We start from the raw sequence: 27,210 nt of genomic DNA, 5'->3' as shown, positions 1-27,210 counted from the left end.
CGCGTATACAGGCAGGAGCCATCTTAGAAAATAGACTCGATAAGTCGATTCCCGAACGCCGTTCATGGTTTGACTTGTCGTGACTGTTTTCCAAGATGGCTCCTGTCTGTATACACGAAGTGAACTGTCTTTATAACGTATCTTCTTATTAAACAGTCTGTACACTTACAAAGTTCTCAATGCTTCATTTTCAATGTAGGGACCCTCATTGTGTTACTATGTTAGTGTAGGGCTATTTTGAGCCTTGTTAGTGGTATAAACTAGCGATCTCTTTTTACTTATTAAATGCCCCCATATACTAGCGTTATACGCTAAACAGTTTTTAGAGATAAAACTCTTCACATTTGATTATCATGAAAACAAATCTCAGAGAACGGTTGACTAGGTACCGATGTTTTATTAGACCAAAGGTTCATTTTGCACCGGAGTTCTCCTTTAAATCATTACCTAAAAACGAATTCATTTAGTGCGCATTCAAGAAACAAAACCCCATGAAACATGTACAAAAACTAGGAATTATATTTGATTAGTTAACTTTGAAGTTTATCCTGCAGCTCACATTTGATCTTGTCATGCATTATACACAAATATAATAAAAACATAACGGAATATTGTAAAACCAAAACAAAGTCAACAAGGTTTTTCAACTGTCATGATGCTTGAGTACTGTGACAATGCAGAAAAAAAAGGGTTAGTAAGATTTTTTTTTTAAAGAAATAAACACTTTCATTCAGCAAGAATCAATTAAATTGATCAAAAGTAACAGTAAAGACTTTAACATTGTTAAAAAGCATTTTCTTTTTCTAATAAATTCTATTGAACTTTCCATTCATCAAAGAATCCAGAAAAAACAAAATGTATCACTGTTTCCACGAAAATATGAAGCAGCACAACTATTTTTAACGTTGATAATAATAAGAAATGTTCCTTGGGCATAAAATCAGCATATTATAATGATTTGAGAAGGATTATGTTATATTATAGTGAAATTTCTGCTTTGCAATTACAGGAATAAATTATATTTAAAAATATAATAAAATAGAAAAAAGCTCTTATAAATGGTGGTAATAATATTTCTGTTAATGTATTTTTGATCAAAATCAAATGCAGCCTAGGTGAACATAAAAACATTTTTGAAAATCTTATCAACCTCAAAATTTTGAACGCCCGTGTGTCTATTAAAACTATTTTAGATTACATATTTGTTTTTCTGATTTTTCTTCATGTTTATATCTAATGAATGATTATGTTTGGGGCTGAGGGCATGATGATGTGTTCTATTAAATATTCCAGGGATCATCTTTTGATTTATTCTTTGTTTTGTCCCATATCTCAAGAATCAGTGTATGATTTGATACATAGAATTAAAAAAAAAATAGGAAGAACTGTTGTCTATGCTGAGAGAGAGAACAACAGAAAAACAGTAATATCCAGTCTCTTTAAATAGAGACAACAGCAAAGTTGCTTAGGATGATGTTTATATGAGCAACAGATCAGTGAGAGCTTGTAAGTTTTTGGAGGATATTTAGGATTCACATTTGAGTCACTGAACTCAGGCAAATGAGGTGTTTCATGATTACTGTATATCAGAGCACAATGGATGATTGATTACCAGGGCCCTGGATGAAAAACGACTAACGTGTAGTTGGGGATCAATGGTTTCGAATTACATGGAAAACATCAACTCTTCCTCAAGAAAATATCCCCAGGTCTGGTTTTGTCGAATTTATTCATCAGTTTACTTGGTTAGCCTCTTAGCCACGTCCTGATATGCCAACTCGATCTCGCTGTCGGCAGCTTGTGTGTTGATGAACTCTTCTTGTGCATACGCACTGTTCAGATAACGCCACACTCCTGTCAAATCACTGGGAATGTCATAGTTACGATATTTCTTGGCAACCACCTGCAGACAAAAATACAAGGAAAAACATGAATGAAAACCACCTCATTTGGCTGCTTTTTTAAGCACTGCTGTCGCCGGGAGGCCTGTTCACAGTAAGAACGATAACTGTAAATATAACTCCACAATATCGTTCTGTTTATTCTAAGCATGCGCTGCAGGTCTGCCACTTTAAAGGGATAGTTCACTTTGAAATACATTTTTGGGCATCCAAGGGCATCCAAGATGTAGGTGCCTTTGTTTCCGCAGTATTTTAAATTTTGATGTTTTTAGGTCAAACCGTTATTGTCTGTCAGTCATATAATGCAGGTCTATGGTCACCACCTCAAAGAGCATGCACAGAGAAGTCCAAATTAAACATGATTTAACGACTCGTAAATGTAAGTACACATTGACGGCCTAAGACACGGAACGAGCGGTTTGTGTGAGAAAACAAACAGTATTTATATCGTTTTTACCTCTTGTAACCACAGCCACGTCTAAGTGATCCGAGGGCGAGGGGGCTCCTGTCTGCGCAAGCGTCGGAAGTGATCTATCGCGCGTGTTTGTCACTCATTGTTTCAGAAGCGTTACCTTTCACTGTGAAGATCTAAACATATTTAGATACACTCTAAAAATGCTGGGTTATTTTAACCCAACTTTGGGTCAAATATGGACAAACCCAAATATTGGGTTAAAATGTGATTTAAAAAATGTAACCCAATGGCTGGGTTTGTCCATATTTGATCCAAAGTTGGGTTAAAACACCCCAACAATTTTTAGAGTGTATACAGGAAATCGCAATGGATATATCAACAGACAACACTGAATTTTTTTCGCAAAACCGTGTGAGAGATCACTTCCGGCGCTTGCGCCCGCGCCCTCGGATCACTTGGACATGGCTGTGGTCACAAGAGGTAAAAACGATATAAATACTGTTCGTTTTCTCACACAAACCGCTCGTTTCGTGTCTTAGGCCATCAATGTGTACTTACATTTACGAGTCGTTAAATCATGTTTAATTTGGACTTCTCTGTGCATGCTCTTTGAGGTGGTGACAATAGACCTCCATTATATGACTGAAAGACAAGAACAGTTTGACCTAAAAATATCAAAATTGAAAATACTGCGGAAACAAAGACACCTACATCTTGGATGCCCTTGAGGTAAGCTAAAACATATCAAAAATTAATTTCAAAGTGAACTATCCCTTTAAATGCTCGTGGTTTCTGATTGGCTGTCAATGTTTTTATCGTTTTATTAACGGAAAAACAATATCTTCCTTTGTGTTCAGCAGAAGAAAGAAACTCACCCAGGTTTGGAACAACATGAGGGTGAGTAAATATGACAGGATTTTCATTAAAGGGTAACTAAACACCAAAACAACTTTTTTTAGTTAATGATCTGTAAGAATGGAGCTTCATAAATGCTGTTCATTGATTCGAGTACATTTTTTGACAATTGAGTATAAAGTGTTTTGATTTTCAAATATATGGTGTAAAAACGTCTGAGTGCCGCCCTCTTCAGGTTAAACGGAAAGCTCCTGCAGTAGGGGTACTTGCTGACGTAGCGAACTCTCAGACGCGACTCTGTCACACCCTTGGTGCGAGCTCACCACGCCCTTGGCAGCCCCTGGTATAAAAGCATCTGGTTCCGTCAAAACTGCTGTAGCGAGTCAGGAGTTGGATTTATGAATATTGAAAACGATCAGGATACTATAGCATATAATAGCATCTAGTTAGCATAGCATTTATATAGTTATTTAGATTATTTTTGAAAACGACCAGGATAGAGTATTGTTGCATCTATTTAGCATAGCATTATATAGATAATTTAGATTATTTTGTGTAGCTAGTAGCATAGTACAGTTAGGATAGCTTCAAGTTAGCATAGATTTATCAGTGTTTAGTACAGTGATCAGGATAGTAACGGAGGTGGACATGGGCTTCTCCACACGCAGTGCCAAACACTGCTCGTCCTGCATGGACTCCTCCACCGCAGCGGCGTCTTGATGTGAGTGATCATGGATATTTTAATCACAATTTATGGTTAGGATAAAGTTAATCCTCTAGGGTCGACAAACGAGCCGGTGCATTTTGCTGGATTTTTTCATATAGCGGCATAATATCAATAGCGTGCGCTATTGAGATCAACTCGACGACATAACTCATCAGATGCCGGTCGCGATGCGGGAGTTAAGACCGCAGTTTGAGCCAGCAGCTCGAATGGATTTGGCCCTGTGTATACATACAATTCACCCTCATCCACTTCAGGTGAAGGTGAGGGAGAAAAGTCCTCGACTTCAAATGGCCGCTCTGTTGCAAAGGCAGCTATTGAGTCACTCCAGACTAGTCTCGCTCTATTTTAGAGTCTGACAGCAGCTGTCACTCACGGCGGGTCTCAGGTGCACGCCCCCTAGCCCCGCTGGGGTCTGCCCATTTTTTCAGCATTTTTCAAATATTGCTAGTGGGTGGAGTCAGGCTCTGACCAGGGGTTTAGTTACCCTTTAAAGTGAACTATTATCATTATTTCTGGTAGCATGGCCCCCTGCTGGTAAAATCCATAACTACACAATCTCCATTACCATCCTCCACGAGTCCAAATTTCCCCCAAAACTGCCATTAAGATGAATGAGAATGCTAACGGATAGCTCTCTCCGGGTATTGCAGACCTCCTTGGTTACCCCCCCAAAAACTGCAGGCCAACTGCTAGTGTCAAGTCCCCTTCAGCGACTCGGCTCACCTTCACTATGTGGAGCTTTGGCAGCAGGTTGCAGTCTGCCAGAGTCAGATCGTTCCCATCCAGGAACTTGCGGTTGGAGGCCTTCTCCTCCTCCATGCTGTCGGCATCTACCTCATCAGGCAAGGGGCTGTTCATGTAGTCGTCCAGCTTCTTGAGTGCCTTTGTCAAACCCTTCTCCAGAGCTAACAAAACAGCACATAATAACTAGTATGTTTTTGATTGTGAATGGTAAAGTCAGCAGCCAAACATAGGGTAACAGGACTAAAGGCATACTGTGGTAAAAGGCGTATTCTCATTTGTGGCACAAAAATTCAGCTCAAATTTGGCTGATCCTTGATGCGATCACTGACACCAACGCAAAGTTGATACTGAGCTAATTTGATCAGATATTTAATATTTTTTATAATCTTATAGATTTATGTAGCAAATGAGAACCGATAAAATTATTGTCCATATTTTGAGACGAAGGTCTTGTTAATGATTTTGAGTTTTGTTCAAGGTAATTAAAGTAACAGTATTTACGTTATTTAAGTTTATCAATGATGGGAGAATATGTAAAAGTATGGTATTTAGGGTAAAAATATTTGTATCAATAGTTTGGGCCTTTTGCCCCATGCTGGTTTCACCCTGTGTGTGGAGTAACAGCCCCCACCTTGCCACCTTACTTCATATTTAGAAGATTTTTAAACAAACCACTTTAATGATTTATTTTCACACAATATCTATGGGTGACCATATATCAAGATTTACCTTCATTTATATTCTGATTAGTTTGATATGGGAATCACTTTTTTCAATGTTATAATATTAATACCAAATATGTTTAATTTTACATACACAACCGTTCAAAAGTTTGGGTAATGTTAATATTTATATATTTTAAAAATATTTATTTTATGCTCACCGAGGCTCCATTAATTGATCAAAAATACAGAAAAAACTGCAATAATGTGAAAAATCGTTACAATTTAAAATAAATCCTTTCTATTTTAATATATTTTAAAATGTAATTTATTTCATTTTATATTATTATCAACATAGAAAACAGTCATGCTTAATATTTTTTGTGGAAACCATTCAGGATTCTTTGATTAGAAATTTATTTGAAATAGAAATCTTTTGTAACCTTATAAATAAATCACTTCTGATCTATTTAATTCATCTTGCTGAATAGAAGTATTATTGTCTTTAAAAAAATGTAATGACCCCTAACATTTGAATGGTTGTGTGAATATAATATGTGAATATAAATATAATATTCTTATATTTTATATTATTAATTTTTTATTATGATTATTATTATTAGAAAAAATATTTTCTTCGGCTGCCAGGTTCCATATGTACGTCATTTAAAAACTGGCAAAACTGCAAATATTTATATCAGTCATCATTGGTTATCGTCTATCAACCACAACAAAAAATAGTTATCATTTCAGCCAAAATGTCTATTTTGGCACATTCCTACTGAGAACCTAGCCACTCTAAAAAGTGAACACTATTCATAATTTAATGTTAAAATACATAGGATGTTTACAGCACTATTGATTCCATATAGAGTTAACAGAATTGAACTTTTCCCTGTTTCAGTGCACTGACCAAAACACAATATATCCATTCATTCATTCAATCAGTTTGATCCAGTTTGACATGCATACCTTCATTCGCATCTGGCTTTGTGTTTTTTATGAAAGCTGAGAACTTTGCAAATATGTTATTCCCAGCTGTGTTTGACTCCCTGTGCCTGGCTGCAAGTTTGGGGTACCTTGGACACAAGGAAAGGTACATAGAAAAACATGTGTCAGTATTCTTTACAGTTCTAGTTCACAGTGGTTTAATGTGATGTTTAATACAATATACATTGCAAAAGGGGGGAAAAAATTCTTGGAAGTCTAAAGCTGCGGTTCTTAACTGGTGGGTTGTGACCTAAAAATGGGTCATAAGCCATGACATAAATGATAAATGATAAAATAATGATAACTTGATAACTTGTCCCATTAAAGGGATAGTTCACTTTGAAATTAATTTGTGATATGTTTTAGCTTACCTCAAGGGCATCCAAGATGTAGGTGCCTTTGTTTCCACAGTATTTTCAATTTTGATATTTTTAGGTCAAACCGTTATTGTCTGTCAGTCATATAATGGAGGTCTATGGTCACCACCTCAAAGAGCATGCACAGAGAAGTCCAAATTACACGTGATTTAATGACTCGTAAATGTAAGTACACATTGATGACCTAAGACACGAAACGAGCGGTTAGTGTGAGAAAACGAACAGTATTTATATCATTTTTACCTCTTGTAATCACAGTCACGTCCAAGTGATCTTCTGTCTGCGCAAGCGCCGGAAAGCCCCAGAAGTGATCTCTCGCGAGTGTACGTCACTCATTGTTTACACAGAGATTTCAGAAGTGTTACCTTTCACAGTGAAGATCTAAACATATTTAGATATACAGGAAATTGCAATGGAAGACGATTTCAATATATCAACAGACAACGTTGATTTTTTTTTCCGCAACCGCGCAAGAGATCACTTCCGGCGCTTGGTTACAAGAGGTAAAAACGATATAAATACTGTTTGTTTTCTCACACAAACCGCTCGTTTCGTGTCTTAGGCCATCAATGTGTACTTACATTTACGAGTCATTAAATCATGTTTAATTTGGACTTCTCTGTGCATGCTCTTTGAGGTGGTGACCATAGACCTCCATTATATGACTGACAGACAAGAACAGTTTGACCTAAAAATAAAGACACCTACATCTTGGATGCCCTTGAGGTAAGCTAATACATATCAAAAATTAATTTCAAAGTGAACTATCCCTTTAAGTGACGCTGTGATGCTAGCTATGCCATTCTTAGTAATATAAATAGATTTGAATGTTTGATGTATGTTTACTTTAGTATATAGTTTTGATGTTTTGTTTGACTATGATTGGTGTCCACTGAAAAATCTGGGTCCTGAAGCAAAACCAGTTGAGAACCACAGGTTTAGAGTTTCTATAGTGTATTTGTAAAAGTGAGCTTACTTCGGTGGCGCCAAAACCTCCTCCAGGAACTCCTCGATCTTGTTAATGTCTGTCTTCAGCTCACCGTTATAGGTCAGGAAAGGAGGGTGAGTGCCTGGAGCCAAATTGTGCAAATCAGCTGGTTTCCTGAACAACAACAGAAATTAGATATTTTATTAATTTCTTAATGTCATTACTCAACCAGCTCTTCAGCCATTGCAGAAAAAAATGTAGGTTGATTATTTTTCATTTCTCGTATTAAAATTCTGAACTATATTTGACTGATATTGCTCAAATATAATTTTTTCCAGTCAAAGCTCAAACCAATGTTTAATAATGTTAACCTGACTGCATATACTGTAATAACTTAATATCCAATAGAAATGTCAACACGTGGCATTTGTTACTGATATTTATTTAATATAATTATGTAGATTTCTTGCCATTAGATATATCACATGGATAAAGTCCTCACCTCTTGAGGTCGACAGTGGTGACGTTGAAGACTACACCTTTGAGCCAGAGGATCATGAAGAGGCGTTGGGAGAACGGACAGTTTCCGATGCTCTCGCCATCACAACCAGCCTGCAAACACAAAGACGCATCTTTACATATACATCACCTCCAGGAATCAGTAAGTCTTCATTTATCTTAATGTAACATGTAATGAGACACGTCTGAGAAGAGACTGGACTGAGAATGATAAAGTGTCATAGCGCCCCCTGCTGTTGCTTTAATGTTTTGATGGATGTTAACCTGAAGTCAAACTACAAGGACATTTTCAACTAAATGTTGTCAGATAACACCTTACTTAAAGCCTTATATATAATGCATTATAAAATATTTATAATGCCTTCTAATGCACCTTATAATGTATCGCATGCTCTCATGAATAATTGTAACCACAGTTATAATACATTATAATACTAATACAGATAATACATATTATTGTGATACTCCAAAACCTATGGTTAAAGATTAAAATGCTAAATTTGATATTACATTGTGGGTGTAAATGAATAGGCTTGGACTTGGTGCTGGAAATCCAATGCACAGGACAATAGAGACACCAGAATAAAAAATATTGATGATTCTGAAGCTGAAAATACTGAATTATTTTAGACAAACATGCTTTAACTCTGACTAGTTGTGTTTAAAATAATGTAGGTCATGTTTTACTTGCAACAAAAGATCCACAAATATTCCCTTCATTGCATTATTATACATTATAATCAACATTATATATAGTAGTTTAATGTAGTACTGAGACAAATTCTGTAAACTTTAATTTTTACCTCACATAGTCATTTTTATTTTGGGTGAACTAAACAATACATATTGTTACTATCTATGATACATATTGTTGCATTTTTGTATTGCAATATATATTGTGACATGATATATTGCTACATCCCTACTTATTATTATAATTATAATTAAACACACCTCTAGAAAGTATAATGCATTAAAACGCATGCCAAACATTCAATTTCAGATGTAACAAGGATTTCTCAAATATTATAATGAATTTTTAATTTTGGTTACAATTAGAGCCAGGCCGATATTATCGGCCGATATTAGACATTTTCCAAACTATCGGTATCGGCAGTTATAATGGCCGATAAATGAATATTTCAAAAATGACATAAAAACAGACGAAACACGCTTGAACCATGTCATGAGTGTTGGAGTTGTATAGTTTGTCCACCAGAGGGCACTCTACACCGTTCCTGTTGGCAAAACTCATTGAATTGTTCACGATACATTCATTGCTTGAATAACAATTAAAAGATCATCCCCATCAGTTCTCTTAACTCAAATAAGCATGACAAAATTTGTGACTATCATGTCCAGTTTAAAAAAATTAATTAAAAAAATAATAAAATATCGGCCGATATATCGGAATTTCGGATTTTAAAACCCAAAAATATTTGTATCGGTATCGGCCTTCAAAATCCTTTATCGGTCCGGCTCTAGATACAATTGTTGAATATCGAATGAAAGTGAAAGTGACATGGAGTGAAAAGTGACATTATAACGTACATTTTGAATACCTATATAATGCATTATACATGACGGGTATATTGATACGCTTTGAGTACCAAGGAAAGTGCTTTATTAATGTAGCTAATTATTATTATTATATTATATACAAGCAAGAGTTACTGGTCACCAGCAGCAGCTCCAGACAAACAATGACACTCAACCAGGGCCTGAAGTTAATTTTTTCGGCCACCGGCCACTGTGGCAGGTGGATTTAAAAATTCACCTGCCACAGAGACTTTTTACCAGCCATTTTTTTTTTTTGCCTCATAAACGTAAAAAAAAAACAAAAAATGAAACGGGAATTTCACAATATTGTTCTTTAACTTGTAAGAATACACATTTAAGTGCTGTCAAGTAATAATATAACTCTAATAGGCTAACATACATTTAAAAAAAAAAAAAAAAATCTTTTTATTCATTGATTTTGACAGACACACACACACGCACAACATATACTGTATAGTATAGCCTATAATATAGTATACTCAACAGATAGACCTACCGCAGCTCGTAAACAAATCACACGCGGCTGTGTTGATGGCGGATTTAGTCACATAGACAGGTCTTACTCTTAACAGCTTTTAGTTACAGCGTTCAGGAACGGTTAAATATGAACTAAATTAATACTGTTATTACTGATAAAATTACCGGGTACCGGACATTTTCTCACCGGTTCCCAACTCCCAACATGCACAGTTGCACACGCACACACATCTGTGCAACTGTCATTGTACTTTAACCTGCAACAGCGACGCGTTACATTATCTCATCCCGCATACGTAGTCAGAAAAAGAGCCTCATCTTCTTTCTGATCGCATGAATGTTACGAAACAACAGTCGCTGTCATAAATCAGCCGCTCACGAACCTTGCCATTGCCGCCGATTGTTCACTTTGTAATAAAATGTCTTCTTTACTTTTCTTTTTCTCATCCTCATCTTTTTGTTGGCTGTTTGTTTAGTTTTAGCTGGCCTCTTTACCCCAGTAATGTGCCGCCACATTTTAGCTAAAGTCCAACGCAATAGCGGACTTCCTTGACATGTAAAAATCCTAATGAATCACTCACAATTCTCATTGGCTACCTGCCAATGTGGCAGGTAGATTGACAGTGTTACCCGCCAATAGCAAAATTCACCCGCATTTGGCAGGTGGTCGGGTGTTAATTTCAGGCCCTGCACTCAACCCTCCTATTACTATTGCTAACATTACAACAATAGCATATAATTGGTCATGTGATTATACATCTTTCCTGTCGCTGAATAACCAGCTGGATGTCAACCAATCAGGCTTCAAGAAAGGGCATTCAACCGAGACTGCATTGCTGTCGGTCACCGAAGCTGCTTCCAAATCATCGGTTCTCATCCTCCTGGATCTGTCTGCTACATTGGACACTGTGAATCATCAGATCCTTCTGTCCACCCTCTCATCACTGGGCTTCACAGGTACTCCTCTACAATGGTTTGAGTCCTATCTCACAGATAGGTCACATGGAGAGGTGAGGCATCCAAAGCACATCAACTGACCACAGGGGTTCCCCAGGGTTCAGTGCTTGGACCGCTCCTCTTCTCCATTTACAACACATCACTAGGACCCATCATAGAGGCACATGGTTTCTCTTACCATTGCTATGCCAATGACACCCTCTCATTTCAACCAGATGATCCCACAGTACCTGCACGAATCTCGGACTGGATGAAGGAACATCACCTGCAGCTCAACCTGGCTAAGACTGAGCTTCTCGTCCTCCCTGCCAATCCGTCTCTACAGCACGACTTCACTATCCAGCTAGATTCTTCCTCAATCACCCCATCAAGGTCAGTCCGCAATCTAGGAGTAACCCTTGATGATCAGCTGACCTTCACAGACCACATTACAAAGACAGCTCGATAATTTTCCTTTTATTATATACACAGAAATGAGTAATAGAATCACACAGTTACACTAATTGACCTTATTCAGTGATAAACGCCATATTTCCTCATTATGAAGTGTATAAATGACCCTGGTTTACAGTGCATTGAACAATGTTTTCACACTGCTACTGTACGCCTCTGCAGTCGAGGAGATCAGGTGTCCCAAAACAGCGGCAACACTAGTACGAGACCAGCTATAGCTTACACTGTGACACAATACCCAGCACAATATGAATTATGCACGCCGCATTCATTAACCGCGGTCCCGGCAGTGAGAAGAACATGAGGAGCGTGCTGTCAAAGATAGATAATAGGTAATACTTCTGTTGCATCTTTTCTAATTTACTGTAACAGAGCTTGTTTTCATCGGCAGTTTCGACAGGAATCATGAGATTGCATAACACAGTCAGATGGTATGTGAAAGGTCAGGACACTTCCAGTTCCACTCATCTGTCCATTCTGGAAAATTCAGAACAGAGAGACGACTGGAAGCAGGACAATGAGCGGCTGCGATCTGGAACGTGCAGAACAATAGGCCGGTTTGCTATAGGACCGGTTGCTCTGTCTGCTGGGCAGCAGTTCAGGGCTGTAAACAGAACGGGGTGTGACTGACAATGCCTTGTGTTCAGTATTTATGCTGTTAAATGCAAAGGATTAGTGCGTGTAAGAGGATTTGTTTGTTTCATTTTCTTTTTTCAATTATTTTAGTTGCTTCAGTATGACATGAGATGAGACTTTCATCATAACTGAAGCGTGTAATGCGTTGTCAGTGTACGCATGTGTTTGCTCTCTCATAAGTGGGTTGAGAGTGACTGCAGAGGCTATCTATGATATAAAATGTATTATCTTTTGCTTACTTTTTCCATAATGTTCAGATCTAATAAGCATTATTTGCAATGATGGACATCACTTTTAAAAACTGGATTTATTTTGTATTCTAATAATGGTTGCAGATCTTATGTCTATCTTTATCTTGTCTTAGACCCACAAACAATCCACGATATATCGGTATCATATCGGATAATATGTGGACAAAATGCTATAATTTATTGGCCACTTATTAGCTTATTGGTACACGTCAAATTTTTTATATCAGTGCATCTCTAACAAAAACATTAGAATGCGAATTATTGAGGGTATGTTCTTTTAACACCACCTTTATCTATAAACCAATGTGCGAGAACTACTGGCTTTCACTCAACTTACAACCCTGGTCAAATATGCACATGTTACTCTAGAACAACTATTGAGTTACACTGACATCGTAAGAGTTTCATAACTTCACTTCTGCATACTCTAACGCTAGATATTTTCCTTACCTTGACAAATAACTCAATATCAGGTTCTTGACCGTCTCCCATTGTAGACACTTTCTTTGACTCAAGTACCTCTTCTGATCTGTCACCTACATCCTCCCAGCCGTATTTCGCCAATATTTCAGGTTAAATGTCAATGTTAAATGTAAATTCAGTTTGTTCTTGATGGGCATCCAATGGCACCAGGTGCTGTAATGTCAGCTCGAGCCCAGATGAAAGGGGAATCTAGCTCTCTCCCAAACAGGGATGATGTAAAAGAGAGGGAATAGGTGAGAGGCTTTAGCTGGGGGTGGAGCTTTACTTTGCCCCACCCCTGTCACAGATAGCTCTGATGAGCTTGAGTGTGAGATGAGAATAAACCAGAAGTATAACTATGATGTTGAGAGATGACCTTGAAACATCGTTTCTGATTCAGTGTTCTTCCATGCACATATATTACATGTAAACACAGACAATTCATGAATTTCTTATCAAAAAAATATTTAGCCCTATAAATGAGTTTCTTTTTTAGAGTCTCGGCCACTAAACTCGTGCGCCATCTTGTCCCTGAATAACTAGGCCTATATGGCATGTTCATGGCCCAGAAACTCAAGAGTAGAGGAATGAGCCGCATCCATTTTTAATGAAGTCCAAGTCACAGGCAGTGCGCTGGCAGGCAGCGGCAGGTTATATTTGATCATCTTCTGGAGCCCAGGAGAATAAGATTCCCTGCTAAATATTTTAAGAGCTGGCTTTGGTTTATACCATGTATTTGTGTTCAAAGTTTTCGGACATGACTGAAATGAACCTGTGAAATGAAGAGTACTCATTTGGTTTCTTAAAATATATAGTGGTGTACAGAAAGGGGGGGGGGGGCCATACAGTATAGATTTACACTCAGTGTTTGACCCCTTTCGCCTTCAGAACTGCCTTAATTCTACATGGCATTGATTCAACACGGTGCTGAAAGCATTCTTTAGAAATGTTGGCCCATCTTGATAGGATAGCATCTTGCAGTTAATGGAGATTTGTGGGATGCACATCCAGGGCACGAAGCTCCCGTTCCACCACATCCCAAAGATGCTCTATTGGGTTGAGATCTGGTGACTGTGGGGGCCATTTTAGTACAGTCAACTCGTTGTTTGTTCAAGAAACCAATTTGAAATGATTCAAGCTTTGTGACATGGTGCATTATCCTGCTGGAAGTAGCCATCAGAGGATGGGGACATGGTGGCCATAAAGGGATGGACATGGTCATAAACAATGCTCAGGTAGGTAAACGATGCCCAATTGGCACTAAGGGGCCTAAAGTGTGCCAAGAAAACATCCCGCACACCATTACACCACCACCACCAGCCTGCACAGTGGTAACAAGGCATGATGGATCCATGTTCTCATTCTGTTTACGTCAAATTCTGACTCTACCATCTGAATGTCTCAACAGAAATCGAGACTCATCAGACCAGGCAACATTTTCCCAGTCTTCAACTGTCCAATTTTGGTGAGCTCTTGCAAATTGTAGCCTCTTTTTCCTATTTGTAGTGGAGATGAGTGGTACCCGGTGGGGTCTTCTGCTGTTGTAGCCCATCCGCCTCAAGGTTGTGCGTGTTGTGACTTCACAAATGCTTTGCTGCATAACGAGTGGTTATTTCAGTCAAAGTTGCTCTTCTATCAGCTTGAATCAGTCGGCCCATTCTCCTCTGACCTCTAGCATCAACAAGGCATTTTCGCCCACAGGACTGCCGCATACTGGATGTTTTTCCCTTTTCACGCCATTCTTTGTAAACCCTAGAAATGGTCGTGCGTGAAAATCCCAGTAACTGAGCAGATTGTGAAATACTCAGCACCAACAACCATGCCACGCTCAAAATTGCTTAAATCACCCTTTCTTTCCCATTCTGACATTCAGTTTGGAGTTCAGGAGATTGTCTTGACCAGGACCACACCCCTAAATGCATTGAAGCAACTGCCATGTGATTGTTTGATTAGATAATTGTTTTAATGAGAAATTGAACAGGTGTTCCTAATAATCATACACCACTATAGTAATGAACGCAACTTTCATGCTCAAATTGATTGACGGATAAACTGCTCCTACTTCAGTGTTGTTGTTAAGTTAAGGATATTATCAACAAACATTTTGCTTCATACATTCAGTTTAACATTCTCATTCAACTGAACGGTGTATATGCATTTTAAACAGTGTGTTCGTGCAATAAATGCACGTCTATGAATGAGCACGGTTTTATAGCGTATTAAATTCAACAGCTCAGCTCAACTTAATCGTATATATCTCATTTCAAGGGTGGCCAAAATTATGATTTAAAATCAGTCGGAGATAGAAACCTATCTTCACATTTACTGGCAATGTTTCATGTTAAAATAACACATCAACACATTTTATCCTATCTATTGTTCAGCACTTTGGTCAGCCCTGTTTGTTGTAAATGTGCTATATAAATAAATACAAACTTGAAACTTGAAACTAGATGAGTTGGAATATGAATTGAATAATGTCAGTGAAAGAGTCTCTTTTTTCATGGCTCAGTTCCCAACAGGTTCAGTGTAATCACTGCAGTGAATAATTAACTTCTGCATGGTGCACATTTGGCTGAGCCAAAGTCCTTTAAGAGTTTTAAAATATATTTCTAAAAAATATGATTAAAAAATAAGGTCACACTTGAGGAATTTTTTACCACCTGATAAACATTGTTTAATCAAAGTTGCAATTGTGTGGAAGAGTCTGCTTATCTATATCTGATTATCACATTGCTGCTGCTTCACATTTAAAAAATGGCCACTAATGTTGCATGTTTTTTTTTTTTTTACAAACAGAGGCCCATTCACACCAAGAAAGATAACTATAAGCATAACTATATTAGCATCCACTGCACCAATGGATGTTATTATTCTGTTTATTGTAAGTGCTCGCTGCTGTTTTGTTGACTGCCACTTTAAATGCTCGAACTCTGGTATTCTTTCATATTTACAATGTCTTTTAGAGCTATATCTTTATTGTTATTGTGATCGTTATCGTCCTTGGTGTGAACAGGCCTTTAAAATGGTTTCAGCGATACTCTGCAAACAATATAATACTGATACAACTGTATCCTTTTTAATAGCAAGACTTAAAACAAATATAGATATACTGTAAAAGTAATTATTTTAATACGTAAATATAGAATGTAATCAGTAACCACCAACATCTCTATGATTTAGTACAGGTGGCATTGTCAATTCCAGTCATAATCATCTGCCTTCAGCAGGTCATAGCACAGCCAATATTAGATATGTAACCAAGGCCAACATTTACTTGGCAAATGCTGTTATGTTCTCTTTTTCAGGCTTTATTACGAAAGCAGTCTGATGTTATGTCAATCAACAACAACTTACACTCCTTTATTCCTTGTTTTTATGATATGCCATAAAAATAGTTATGTAATATTTGAATTGTTCCTAAGGACAACACCTTTATTGTGCTATGTTCACTGGTGCATCCATACCAGTGTATTTTCAATTGTGAACCAGTAAAAATAAAATTAGTCTTCATGATCAGTGTCACGGTAAAGTGTTCCTCAGGTCAGGAGTTCATCCTGGTATCCACGACTGTACGGATGTCAAAGTTAATGATTATTCATATTGCCTGTCACAGTGAACCTTCCAAAGGAAAACGAATGGCGATGCAATCAGGATGTCTATCTACATGACACAGGCTGTGAGCAAGCACAGAAACTTTTGAAAGCTCCATTGAAGTTAATGATCAAGAGAAAAATAGTACTGAATGAATCATACCAATCTTTTCTGTAAATTTTAAGCCATTGGGCAAAATCTACCGAATCATTAACTTCCTGCTTGAGATATTTACATCCATTATACTTCAGCATTTCGGTCCGCCTGATTTTCTTTTGCATCCTTTAAAGTTAAAACTGGTTTTCATTTAGATAAGAAGAATGAATTCATAACACTGTAAAAAAAATGCTCTTTTGTCAAATCAACTTAGATAATTGATGTGGTTCAGATAACATATTTTGAGTTTCTGCTGTTTAAACCAATCTCCTTCATTGTATTAACTCATTTATTTCATTTATTTAAATGAAATTAAACTTTTAAGGCAACCAGGTCACTTAATTTTTTTTTTAAGTTAAACCAACACTTATTTTTTTTTTACAGTAAAGCCACAGTTTTGAGGGTTTCCCAAATGAGGTTAGAGAGATTATGGTTGAAATGACATTGCAAAATACAAGTTTAAAGACAAGTGAAAAACTTTCAAACTAAATTTCAATTTTATTAACATAATGTGTTATTACTATGATAATTATTAATATTATTATTTTAAAAAAAGATTACAAATCTATACATTTGATTTGTATGTTAAATTTGCCCACCAAAATATACATTGTATTTAATTTGAATTCAAATAAAATGTAAAAACAAAATGTAAGTTCAAGAATTTAATTTTACCTCAATTAGTATATGTTAATATTATATGTTTAATAATTATCATTTTAAATTATTTAACACCTGAGTTTATACAGTACACTCTAAACACTGCTGGGTTGTTTGAACCCAAATTTGGGTAAAATATGGACAAACCCAAATTGTCTGAAAGCCTATTTGTTCAGCGCTGATATTTCCTAAGTGCGCTCGCGCTCCATCACGTGAACTGCGCCTGGGAAGGAATGCGCGCGCCTAAGTTATTCGCGCCTCAGATATTTGCGCCTCAGTTATTCGCGCTCAGAGATGATGAGAGGATTCTCAGAGACCCCTTCCTTTACTTTTGTGTGCGTTTTATGAAAAACAAGTAAGTTCTGACTACTGTTGTATGTTTATACTATGCTTTGAACTTTATTTATGTTCATTCAAACTCGTTTATTCTGTGTGATTTGTGTAGTCATGAAACAGAGCGTGCTGTAATAGTTAATATGTTTTCTGTGGGTAAATAATTAGCCCATCTATACGTCGATATAGACCTCTTTGTGTTGTATATTTAGACATATAATTCCGTGTTCGGATGCAGCATTTACTGTTTATTTGATGCTACAGCGTTATAGCGATATAATGTTATATTTTGCATAGTCACTTAAAGGTGCAGTAGTACACCATAAAAGGGTATATAGTGACGTATTCTGTACTGGATTAATGTTAACTATTACTTTCATTACTATACTGTTGTGAATGATGACAATAAGCATATTATAGTATTCTTTATTTGTTTATTATCATTTCATTATTTATTTTTTCTTTCTTTCTGTTTAGACCACACACACACACAGCATATACACTTGCAAACTTGTATATTGGCATCCTGGTCTGTGAAATAAAAGGATGATAAAGGATTCTCTGGCCGGAATCTTTCTGTAGTGTTCCCATCCTACAAAGAACCACTAGTCCATACTTTACATTGGTCCTTCGAGCCGGAGCTAGGGTTTTCCTCGACACTATGGAGTCATCAACTGAAGGTCAGCAGCTGGAGTCATTGGATCGACCCAAGAGAGAAACCCGTCCACCTGCACATTTGGCCCAGTACGAAGTCACTCTTCTGCCCTCTCAACAGCCTGTGGTCCAAACCTCCTCTACACCTGTAGGACAACCAGACCAGGCTCAGTCAACCAGGGCTAGGAGTTTGACAAGTTATCGGTCAGCTACACAGTCACGACGGTCCTCTCGGATATCTTACGGACTCCATCTGTTTCGAAGTACGTCTGATATACAAGAAGCGGCTTTAGAGGAGGAGATCAAAGGATTGGAGCTAGCTGATCTGCAACAGGAAATAGAAGAAGAAAGGAAAGCTGACTTAGAAGCAGCAGCATTGGATGCACAAGCCAGAGAAGGACAGCGACTACAGGAGGAAGCACATTTGGCTAAAGAGAGAATAGCTAGAGAAATGGGGAGACGCAGGCGCTTGAAGAAACTCGAGAAGGAGGTACACATTGCCAGTCTTGTAAAGACCTACCTGACAGGGACGAACAATGAATCATTGTCTACGTCAGCTCCTGCTGTATTCTCCAAGTTACCTCTGTCATCACCATTGACTCAACAGCCACCTCTGGTGCCATCGGTTCCCATGCAGTACCCACCTGTACAGCAACCAAATCTAGCGCCAGTTCAGGTAGCATCTTCCTCCACTGTTCCTTATCAGGTATTGGCACCATCTGCTAGTCCCGTCGCAAGTGCCCAAATCAGTGTTCCTGTTAGCACAGCACCGATTGCAGTACCAGTCTCTGTACTTCCATCTGCGCCCGTCTCATTTGCTCCCATTCCCTCCATGGTAACTACTCAGGAAGGTGGAGTGTTGCCGATGACAAGATCTTCTGTCACAACTAGTCTCCCGTCTCAGTACCAAGGGGCTCCAACTACCAGTACAAGTTTCATAATGGCACCACCACCTCCTACAGCTGCATCACCAGTTCAGATGGCATCACCATGGACTTACCCGGGTATGGAGACCTTGATTGCTACATCTTATGGCATTCCCAAACCGACACTTCCTTTTTTCGAGAGTGGCAAAGAAAGTGATTTTGCACTTTTGAAGATGGCGCTTGACAACTTGATGAATAGTCACCCTCATCTCAGCGAGCACTATAAATACCAAGTTCTCCTGGGCCAGCTCAAACTTCAGAGTGCTCTGCAGTTGGCCAAATCATACATGTATGACCCTGCACCGTATACAGCAGCATTGGGGGCTCTGCAAGATAAATATGGCCAGCCAAGACAATTGGTGCAAAGTGAACTTGGGGCAATCCTCAACTCCCCAGCCATTAAGCCAGGAGACGCAGATGCATTTGACTCCTTTGCCCTCTCGGTGCAGTCGCTTGTCGGTATGCTACGCACTTTAGAGGGACCGGTTGGATACGAGCTCAAGTGTGGTTCCCATGTTGACCGTCTTTTAAGCAAAATGTCTCCTTCTTACAGAGATGGATTTGTGGAATATTGTCTCGTTCGCGGCATACTGCAGCCAGGTTCAGAGCTCACCTACTCCTTGCCCGACCTCGCTGCATGGCTCCAGATGAAGGCTCAAGCCAAGCGTCTCGCCAGTCGTGCTACTTTTCTCTATAACTCTACAGGGCCTACCTTACCAAAGCGAGATCAACGTAGCCAAAAGTCCAAAGATAGAACAGCATCAGTCTTCCTCTGCTCTGGAGAGGCAGCTGACAAGGAGACTTTTCATTCGAAATCCCAAGCTTTCAAACTCAGTCCTTATTGTCCGTTTTGCAATAATAAGGAGCACTACCTTAACTCATGCTCGGACTTCAAGAAACTGAGTACAGCTGAGATCAAGAGGTGGATCTATGAAGGTGATAGATGTTGGAAATGCGGCCGCGGCCACAAAGCTACAGCCTGCACCCTTAAACGCCCATGTAAGCTTTGCAAAGAGAAACACCTTACAGTCCTGCATGATGTTATCCAAGAGTCATCCCATAAAGTGCTGATGGTTAGTAATCCGAAGCCCATTGTCTACATTGAGCAGCCTAGAAGCCCTCAGAGAGTGTTGCTGAAGATTGTCAAAGTACTTCTGCATCATGGAGACCGCATTCTTGAGACATTTGCAGTGCTCGATGATGGATCGGAGAGAACTATTATCCTTCCACAGGCTGTAAAGCAACTACAACTCTCTCAGCATCCAGAGACACTTCATCTGAGGACAGTACAGCAAGAGGTGAAAGAGCTGAAAGGTTCTTCAGTTAGCTTTCATGTATCCCCCATCTTCAAGCCAAACAAGAAGTTTTGGATTCCACATGCTTTCACAGCAAGCAGTCTGAGCTTATCTGAACACACGTATCCAGTAGAAGCTCTTCAGAAGCGCTATGAGTATCTCAAAGGACTTCCTTTGACACTTATCCACAGAGCCCAACCTCTGCTCCTCATCGGTTCTGATATGCCTCAGCTTCTCACTCCTACCCAGCCAGTCAGAGCAGGCCCATCTGGTGGTCCTATAGCCATCTGCACGAGGCTAGGTTGGTCCTTGCAAGGTCCTTCTGACATTATGCCAGTCTCTTCTCACCAGTCTTCCTGTCTGCACATCGCCACTGAGTCTTCGCATTCTGAACTCCTCAGAAATGTGGAACTTCTTTGGCACATTGACACAGTCCCCTATGTCAGTGAGAAGACTGCAATGCGTTCCAAGCAAGACCAGCAGGCACTCATCCTCTTACAGACAGCCTCCAAACGTGTATCTGTCGATGGTACCCAGCGCTACGCTACTCCACTGTTGCGTCGTCAGCCATTTATCAAACTCTGTGCTCGGCAAGATGCCGTGATGCCAAACCTACGCAGCACTGAGCGCCGGTTGGCTAAGGACCCTGTGCGAGCAGCCTCATACTGCAAGGAGATGGATAAACTTGTTCAGTCTGGCTATGTTGCAGAAATCTTAACAGAAGAAGCAGCAAAGTCCACAGAGTCGTGGTATGTACCTCATCATATGGTGCACCACAATGGAAAGGACAGAGTGGTCTTTAACTGCTCCTTTTCCTTTAATGGCCTGTCCCTGAATGACCAACTCCTGCCGGGACCAACGCTCGGTCCGACCATGATTGGAGTCCTGATGCGGTTCAGATGTCATGCTGTGGCCATCAGCGGAGATATTAAGTCGATGTTCCATCAGATCCGCTTGTTACCCAGTGACAAACCACTTCTACGATTCCTGTGGCGTGACATGCAGAGGACATCGGAACCACGCATATTCCAATGGGAGGTGTTACCATTCGGAACGACGTGTAGCCCCTGTTGTGCAGTCTTTGCTCTGCAGCAGCACGTCAGAGATCACGAGCCACCAGATTCTCCTCTCATGCACGTGATCGAGCACTCGTTTTATGTCGACAATTGCCTCCACAGTGTTAGTAAACCTGAGGATGCCAAGGTTCTAGTTGATGATCTACGAGCGCTTCTGAACAAGGGAGGTTTCGAGATCCGGCAATGGGCTAGTAACATGCCTGAAGTTGTAGCAAATCTACCTCCTGAAGCACAGTCAGCTAGTAGTGAGCTATGGCTATCCAAGGCCAGCGACAACCTCCAAGAACCCACGCTTGGACTCTGCTGGGATTGTTTGAATGATACCCTGGGTTACAAACAGCGTCAAGCTGAATGTTCAGACGCTACTCTGCGTAACGTCTACAGTGTTCTTGCCAAGCTTTACGATCCGTTGGGATACATTGTGCCATTTACGACAAGATGTAAAGTGCTTGTTCAGGACATGTGGAAGGCCAATATTGGTTGGGACGACAAGATCCAACCCGCTGACCTTCTGGAGAAATGGTCAAGTTGGGTGCAAGAAATTCCCACTTTGCAACATCTAAAGCTGCCTCGTCCATATGCACCAGCCATTGCCGATACTGCCAACGCAACCCGTCACATTCACATTTTCTGTGATGCTTCGCAGCGCGCCTATGGATCAGTAGCTTACATGCAGACGACAGATTATGATCAGCAAGTCTATGTCTCCTTCGTGTTTGCTAGATCGAGAGTTGCACCCCGTAAGCTGCTGTCTATTCCACGGCTTGAGCTCAGTGCCGCGCTTACAGGCGCACAGTTGGCTAGATTGATCGAGACAGAGCTTGCAGTACCATCTGAGCATATCACTCTTTGGTCAGACTCCACAACTGTACTGCACTGGATCAAATCAGAATCTTGCCGTTATAAAGTGTTTGTGGGAACACGCATCGCAGAAATCCAGAACCTGACCAACCCTGTTCAATGGCGGTATGTTGACACTCTAAGTAATCCAGCTGATGATATAACCCGCGGACTCACTCTGCAAGAGATGGTACAGGATCATCGCTGGAACAAAGGTCCACATTTTCTCCGTTTGTCTGAAAGGGAATGGCCCAAAATGCCCTTATTTGAGCCAGAACTAGACACCACCGAGTTTAGAAAGTCTGCCTTCGTTGGAACTGTGTCCAGCATCTTGCCCACACCACTTCCGGATCCCAGTAAGTTCTCCAGCTGGAAAGAACTTCTTAAGGAAACTGCTAGCTCCTTTCACGGGGCGGCTGAGGATAAAACTACAGTACCCCTTTCCGCTGCCGATTTTCTGCAAGCAGAGAAGCTAATGTTACAGAAGGTTCAAGAGGACTGCTTTGCTGAAGAAATGAGGGCTCTCAAAGCTGGACGTACTCTTCCGTCAGACAGTCGTCTTGCATCTCTGTCACCAGAATATGAAGGAGCCACGGAGCTACTCAAAGTTGGTGGCAGGTTAAGTTATGCTGAAGGACTAGACCCTGATACTATCCACCCAGTTATCCTGGACCCAAGCCATCCGGTGACAAAGCTTATCATCAAGGATTTTGATGAGTCACTACTGCACCCTGGGCCAGAACGGGTTCTTGCCGAGATCAGACGCAGGTTTTGGATTATCCGTGGTAGAGAGGCCATTCGAAAGCATCAGCATTCATGTCTGGAGTGCCGACGATGGAGAGCAAAACCTGATGTACCGAAGATGGCAGATTATCCACCAGCTCGGTTACGACTCCATAAGCCACCGTTCTATTCAACTGGAGTTGATTGCTTCGGGCCTTTCCAAGTACGGATCGGGCGCCGCACTGAAAAGAGGTGGGGCATTGTCTACAAATGCATGACAACTCGCTCGGTGCATCTGGATCTATTGGAAAGCCTCGATACAGATGCTTTCCTGCTGTCACTAAGGAGATTCATCTCTCGGCGTGGCAGACCGTTCGAACTCCTCATGGACAATGGTACCAACTTTGTCGGTGGAGAGAGAGAGTTACGTGAGGCCGTTGCTGCTATGGCACCTCAGTGGAGAGAGCAACTCGCTGAACAGCAGATATCCTTCCGATTCAATCCTCCAAGTGCGCCGCACTTTGGTGGCACATGGGAGAGGGAAGTGAAGTCTATCAAGACTGCTCTTCGTGTTGTCCTCAAAGATCAGACTGTTCCTGAACCTGTCCTAATGACAATTCTAGTAGAAGTCGAGGGCATAATGAATGCGAAACCCTTAGGCTACTTGTCATCAGATGCCTCTGATCCAGATCCGGTCACGCCTAACCTCCTCTTAATGGGCCGACACGACTCATCGCTTCCTCAAGCAGTTTATGACCCCAGTGACCTCGGGAGAAGACGCTGGAGGCACAGTCAAGTCATTGCTGACCGCTTTTGGTCATCCTTCATCAGCCACTACCTACCAGGGCTACAAGAACGCAGTAAGTGGAGGAAAGACGTTAAGCCACTCTCCATCGGTGATGTTGTTTTAATTGTGGATCCCCAACTCCCTCGAGCGTCATGGCCCGTAGGACGGATTACCCAGACTCATCCAGGAGCAGATGGACGCGTACGAACGATCAGTGTTCAAGTGAAGGACCGTACTTACATTCGTCCAGTCGCCCGGATCATCCTGCTCCCAGCTCTGGAGGACCAGGATGAAGAAGAGACTAACAAATAGACTTTCTCCTATTCTTTCAACTGCCATACGGACAGTTGGGGGCGGCTTTGTCTGAAAGCCTATTTGTTCAGCGCTGATATTTCCTAAGTGCGCTCGCGCTCCATCACGTGAACTGCGCCTGGGAAGGAATGCGCGCGCCTAAGTTATTCGCGCCTCAGATATTTGCGCCTCAGTTATTCGCGCTCAGAGATGATGAGAGGATTCTCAGAGACCCCTTCCTTTACTTTTGTGTGCGTTTTATGAAAAACAAGTAAGTTCTGACTACTGTTGTATGTTTATACTATGCTTTGAACTTTATTTATGTTCATTCAAACTCGTTTATTCTGTGTGATTTGTGTAGTCATGAAACAGAGCGTGCTGTAATAGTTAATATGTTTTCTGTGGGTAAATAATTAGCCCATCTATACGTCGATATAGACCTCTTTGTGTTGTATATTTAGACATATAATTCCGTGTTCGGATGCAGCATTTACTGTTTATTTGATGCTACAGCGTTATAGCGATATAATGTTATATTTTGCATAGTCACTTAAAGGTGCAGTAGTACACCATAAAAGGGTATATAGTGACGTATTCTGTACTGGATTAATGTTAACTATTACTTTCATTACTATACTGTTGTGAATGATGACAATAAGCATATTATAGTATTCTTTATTTGTTTATTATCATTTCATTATTTATTTTTTCTTTCTTTCTGTTTAGACCACACACACACACAGCATATACACTTGCAAACTTGTATATTGGCATCCTGGTCTGTGAAATAAAAGGATGATAAAGGATTCTCTGGCCGGAATCTTTCTGTAGTGTTCCCATCCTACAAAGAACCACTAGTCCATACTTTACACAAATGTTGGGTTAAAAATGCAATTAGGTTCAGCATAAAAACTGCTAAACGAGTGAACAAAGATTTGACATTAATTTTGTCTTCACGTCGTCTTCAATGGTCAAAGGTAAGCAGAAATATGACAAACCACATCACTATCACAAACCACACCCAACTGACCTTTAGACTCGTAGTAAGGTTACACTCTAAAAAATGCTGGGTTGTTTTAACCCAACTTTGGGTCAAATATGGACTAACCCAGCCGTTGGGTTAAATTTTTACATTACATTTTTAACCCAACATTTCGGGTTTGTCCATATTTGACCCAAAATTGGGTTAAAACAACCCAGCATTTTTTAGAGTGTAGAAATGTAGTAAGGCCAACTTTAATACTTTTTTTTAAAATTAACAAAATAAAGTTCCGGTTATTTTTGCAGTTGTCATAAATACAGCCCCAAATAATCCAACAACAGCCCTTACCTTGACGAAAAGCGCAATGGCAGGCTGGTTCGGGTCGGGAACCTCAGTGGTCTCCTCCTGCTCGCCAATGTTCTCCACAGTCTTCAGGCTGTAGTCAACCACCTCCTCCGGTTCTGGAGATTCGTCTTCTGGGAGACTGTAAGCCATGAGCAGGTCTTCGTGGACCCTTGAGGGCTGGTCATCACAAGGGTCTTCAATTCCCTCTAAAGATGAAGACCTTCCGGACCCGTATGCGTCTCCATTCTGCAGAGACGCCACCATCAGCTCGCTTTCGACCTGCTCTCCTCGTTCACTGGAGGGTGAAAGCTGGGCTTCTTCGTCTTCTTCTTCTTCTTCAATTGAGTCTCTCGTGTTCATGTAGACTGGAGGAGAGGGTTGGTTGACCGTGCTGTAGATCGGTTCTTCGCGCGCGCCTTGATTCTCATATTTCTTCTCTGTGTTAGTAGTACTCTTAATGTCAACATACGGCTTCTCGTATATGTTTTCGCTCCTCTCGTCGATTTGTTCATATATGTTTTCTTGGGGGTTCGTGGCCATGATTAAAGCTCGTCCAGAACTTTGGAGAAGTGCGAGGACGTCTGGAGAAATGGGAAAGTCGCTCACCTGTTGCAGCGGAAGATGACAGATGACTTATAAATGAACTTTGCTCGATGACTGTCATAAAATGTGAGTCGTAAATAAGTGACTCCCCGCTAGGTCTTCATATTCTCTTGAAGTTGGCTTTTCTTTCATTGCATAGCCTATTTGCTAATTATTGTGTATTATAGCCTACAAATCATACAACACCCTATATGACAGTGTCATGTATTATGTGATATTAAAGAACTATATCATTTAATAAACCAAAAATAATGTCTGCACCTCAATGGTTGCTTTAGTTTTTTAAATGTTTTGCTTTAAACTTCACCTTCAGCACGAATAACAGGCATGATAACAGCGTAATAGTATCACACATCTCTGTTATGAGTCATTTCCGAGCGAAGTCCAGGGAATAAGCTTATGTTTAAACACCTCCATTTTCTGTTTTTGTACATGACAAAGCCTGTCTTACCTGTTTTAACGCAGTTTGCGTGTGCATTGTGTTTCATTCTCCCTGATTTTATTTATTTGCTAAACAACAAAACAAAAGCCATCAAGATTTTCTTTGAACGACAATTTCCACAAGCCTCTCCAAGCATTAGGATTTCCTACACATAGCAGTTTAGCTATATATTCGTAGTTGATTAATTATTATTTGTTTTGCACAAAAATAAAATAAAATAAAAAAATCATAAAACACAACTTCAGAGGGAAATGCTTAAGTATGACCAGTAGATGGCATTGAGTGTTTAGGAATAGAAAGAAAAATCTAACACTGCAACAGTTATACCAATCCATCAGATTAAATTATGTTAATTACATTTTAAGATGCTGGGATCTTATCCCCAGCATCTTTTTATTTGTCCATAAAAAGAGCACCAAGCTGGATGACAGCTGTTCAGGGGTTAATTTAATTGGAAATAATGTAAACACCACAAGAAAGTACTATAGGTATTTTCATATTTATTTACATTATTCTTAGATACTATATACCATATATGGCACATGTTCAATAACTTTGGCGAAACATTCTGTGAAATTTCCTAAACTGT

The 27,210-nt window shown here is 39.9% G+C and overlaps 1 protein-coding gene across 2 annotated transcripts; it reads right to left on the bottom strand.

Annotated features, from left to right (window-relative positions):
* Positions 1-494: 494 nt before the first annotated feature.
* On the bottom strand, positions 495-26,222 carry clic5b (CLIC family member 5b). 2 transcript variants are annotated; one of them, XM_039690264.2, is made up of 6 exons: positions 25,580-26,222; positions 8,102-8,211; positions 7,648-7,773; positions 6,277-6,383; positions 4,622-4,803; positions 495-1,903 (listed from the first exon to the last, which is right to left on the bottom strand). In XM_039690264.2, exons 1-6 carry the CDS (start codon positions 26,114-26,116, stop codon positions 1,739-1,741), a joined length of 1,227 nt encoding a protein of 408 aa, XP_039546198.2. In that variant the 5' UTR covers positions 26,117-26,222; the 3' UTR covers positions 495-1,738. The 2 variants fall into 2 exon arrangements, with proteins under 2 accessions (XP_039546198.2, XP_039546199.1); XM_039690265.2 differs by lacking the exon at positions 25,580-26,222 and adding an exon at positions 12,903-13,083.
* Positions 26,223-27,210: the final 988 nt, after the last annotated feature.

Source organism: Pimephales promelas, chromosome 13 (genome assembly GCF_988280905.1).
Source record: "Pimephales promelas chromosome 13, fPimPro1.hap1.1, whole genome shotgun sequence".
In the NCBI taxonomy this organism is placed as follows: Eukaryota; Metazoa; Chordata; class Actinopteri; order Cypriniformes; family Leuciscidae; genus Pimephales; species Pimephales promelas.
The sequence above is the reverse complement of the archived record's forward strand: the minus strand, read 5'-3'. Positions and strand labels throughout refer to the sequence as shown.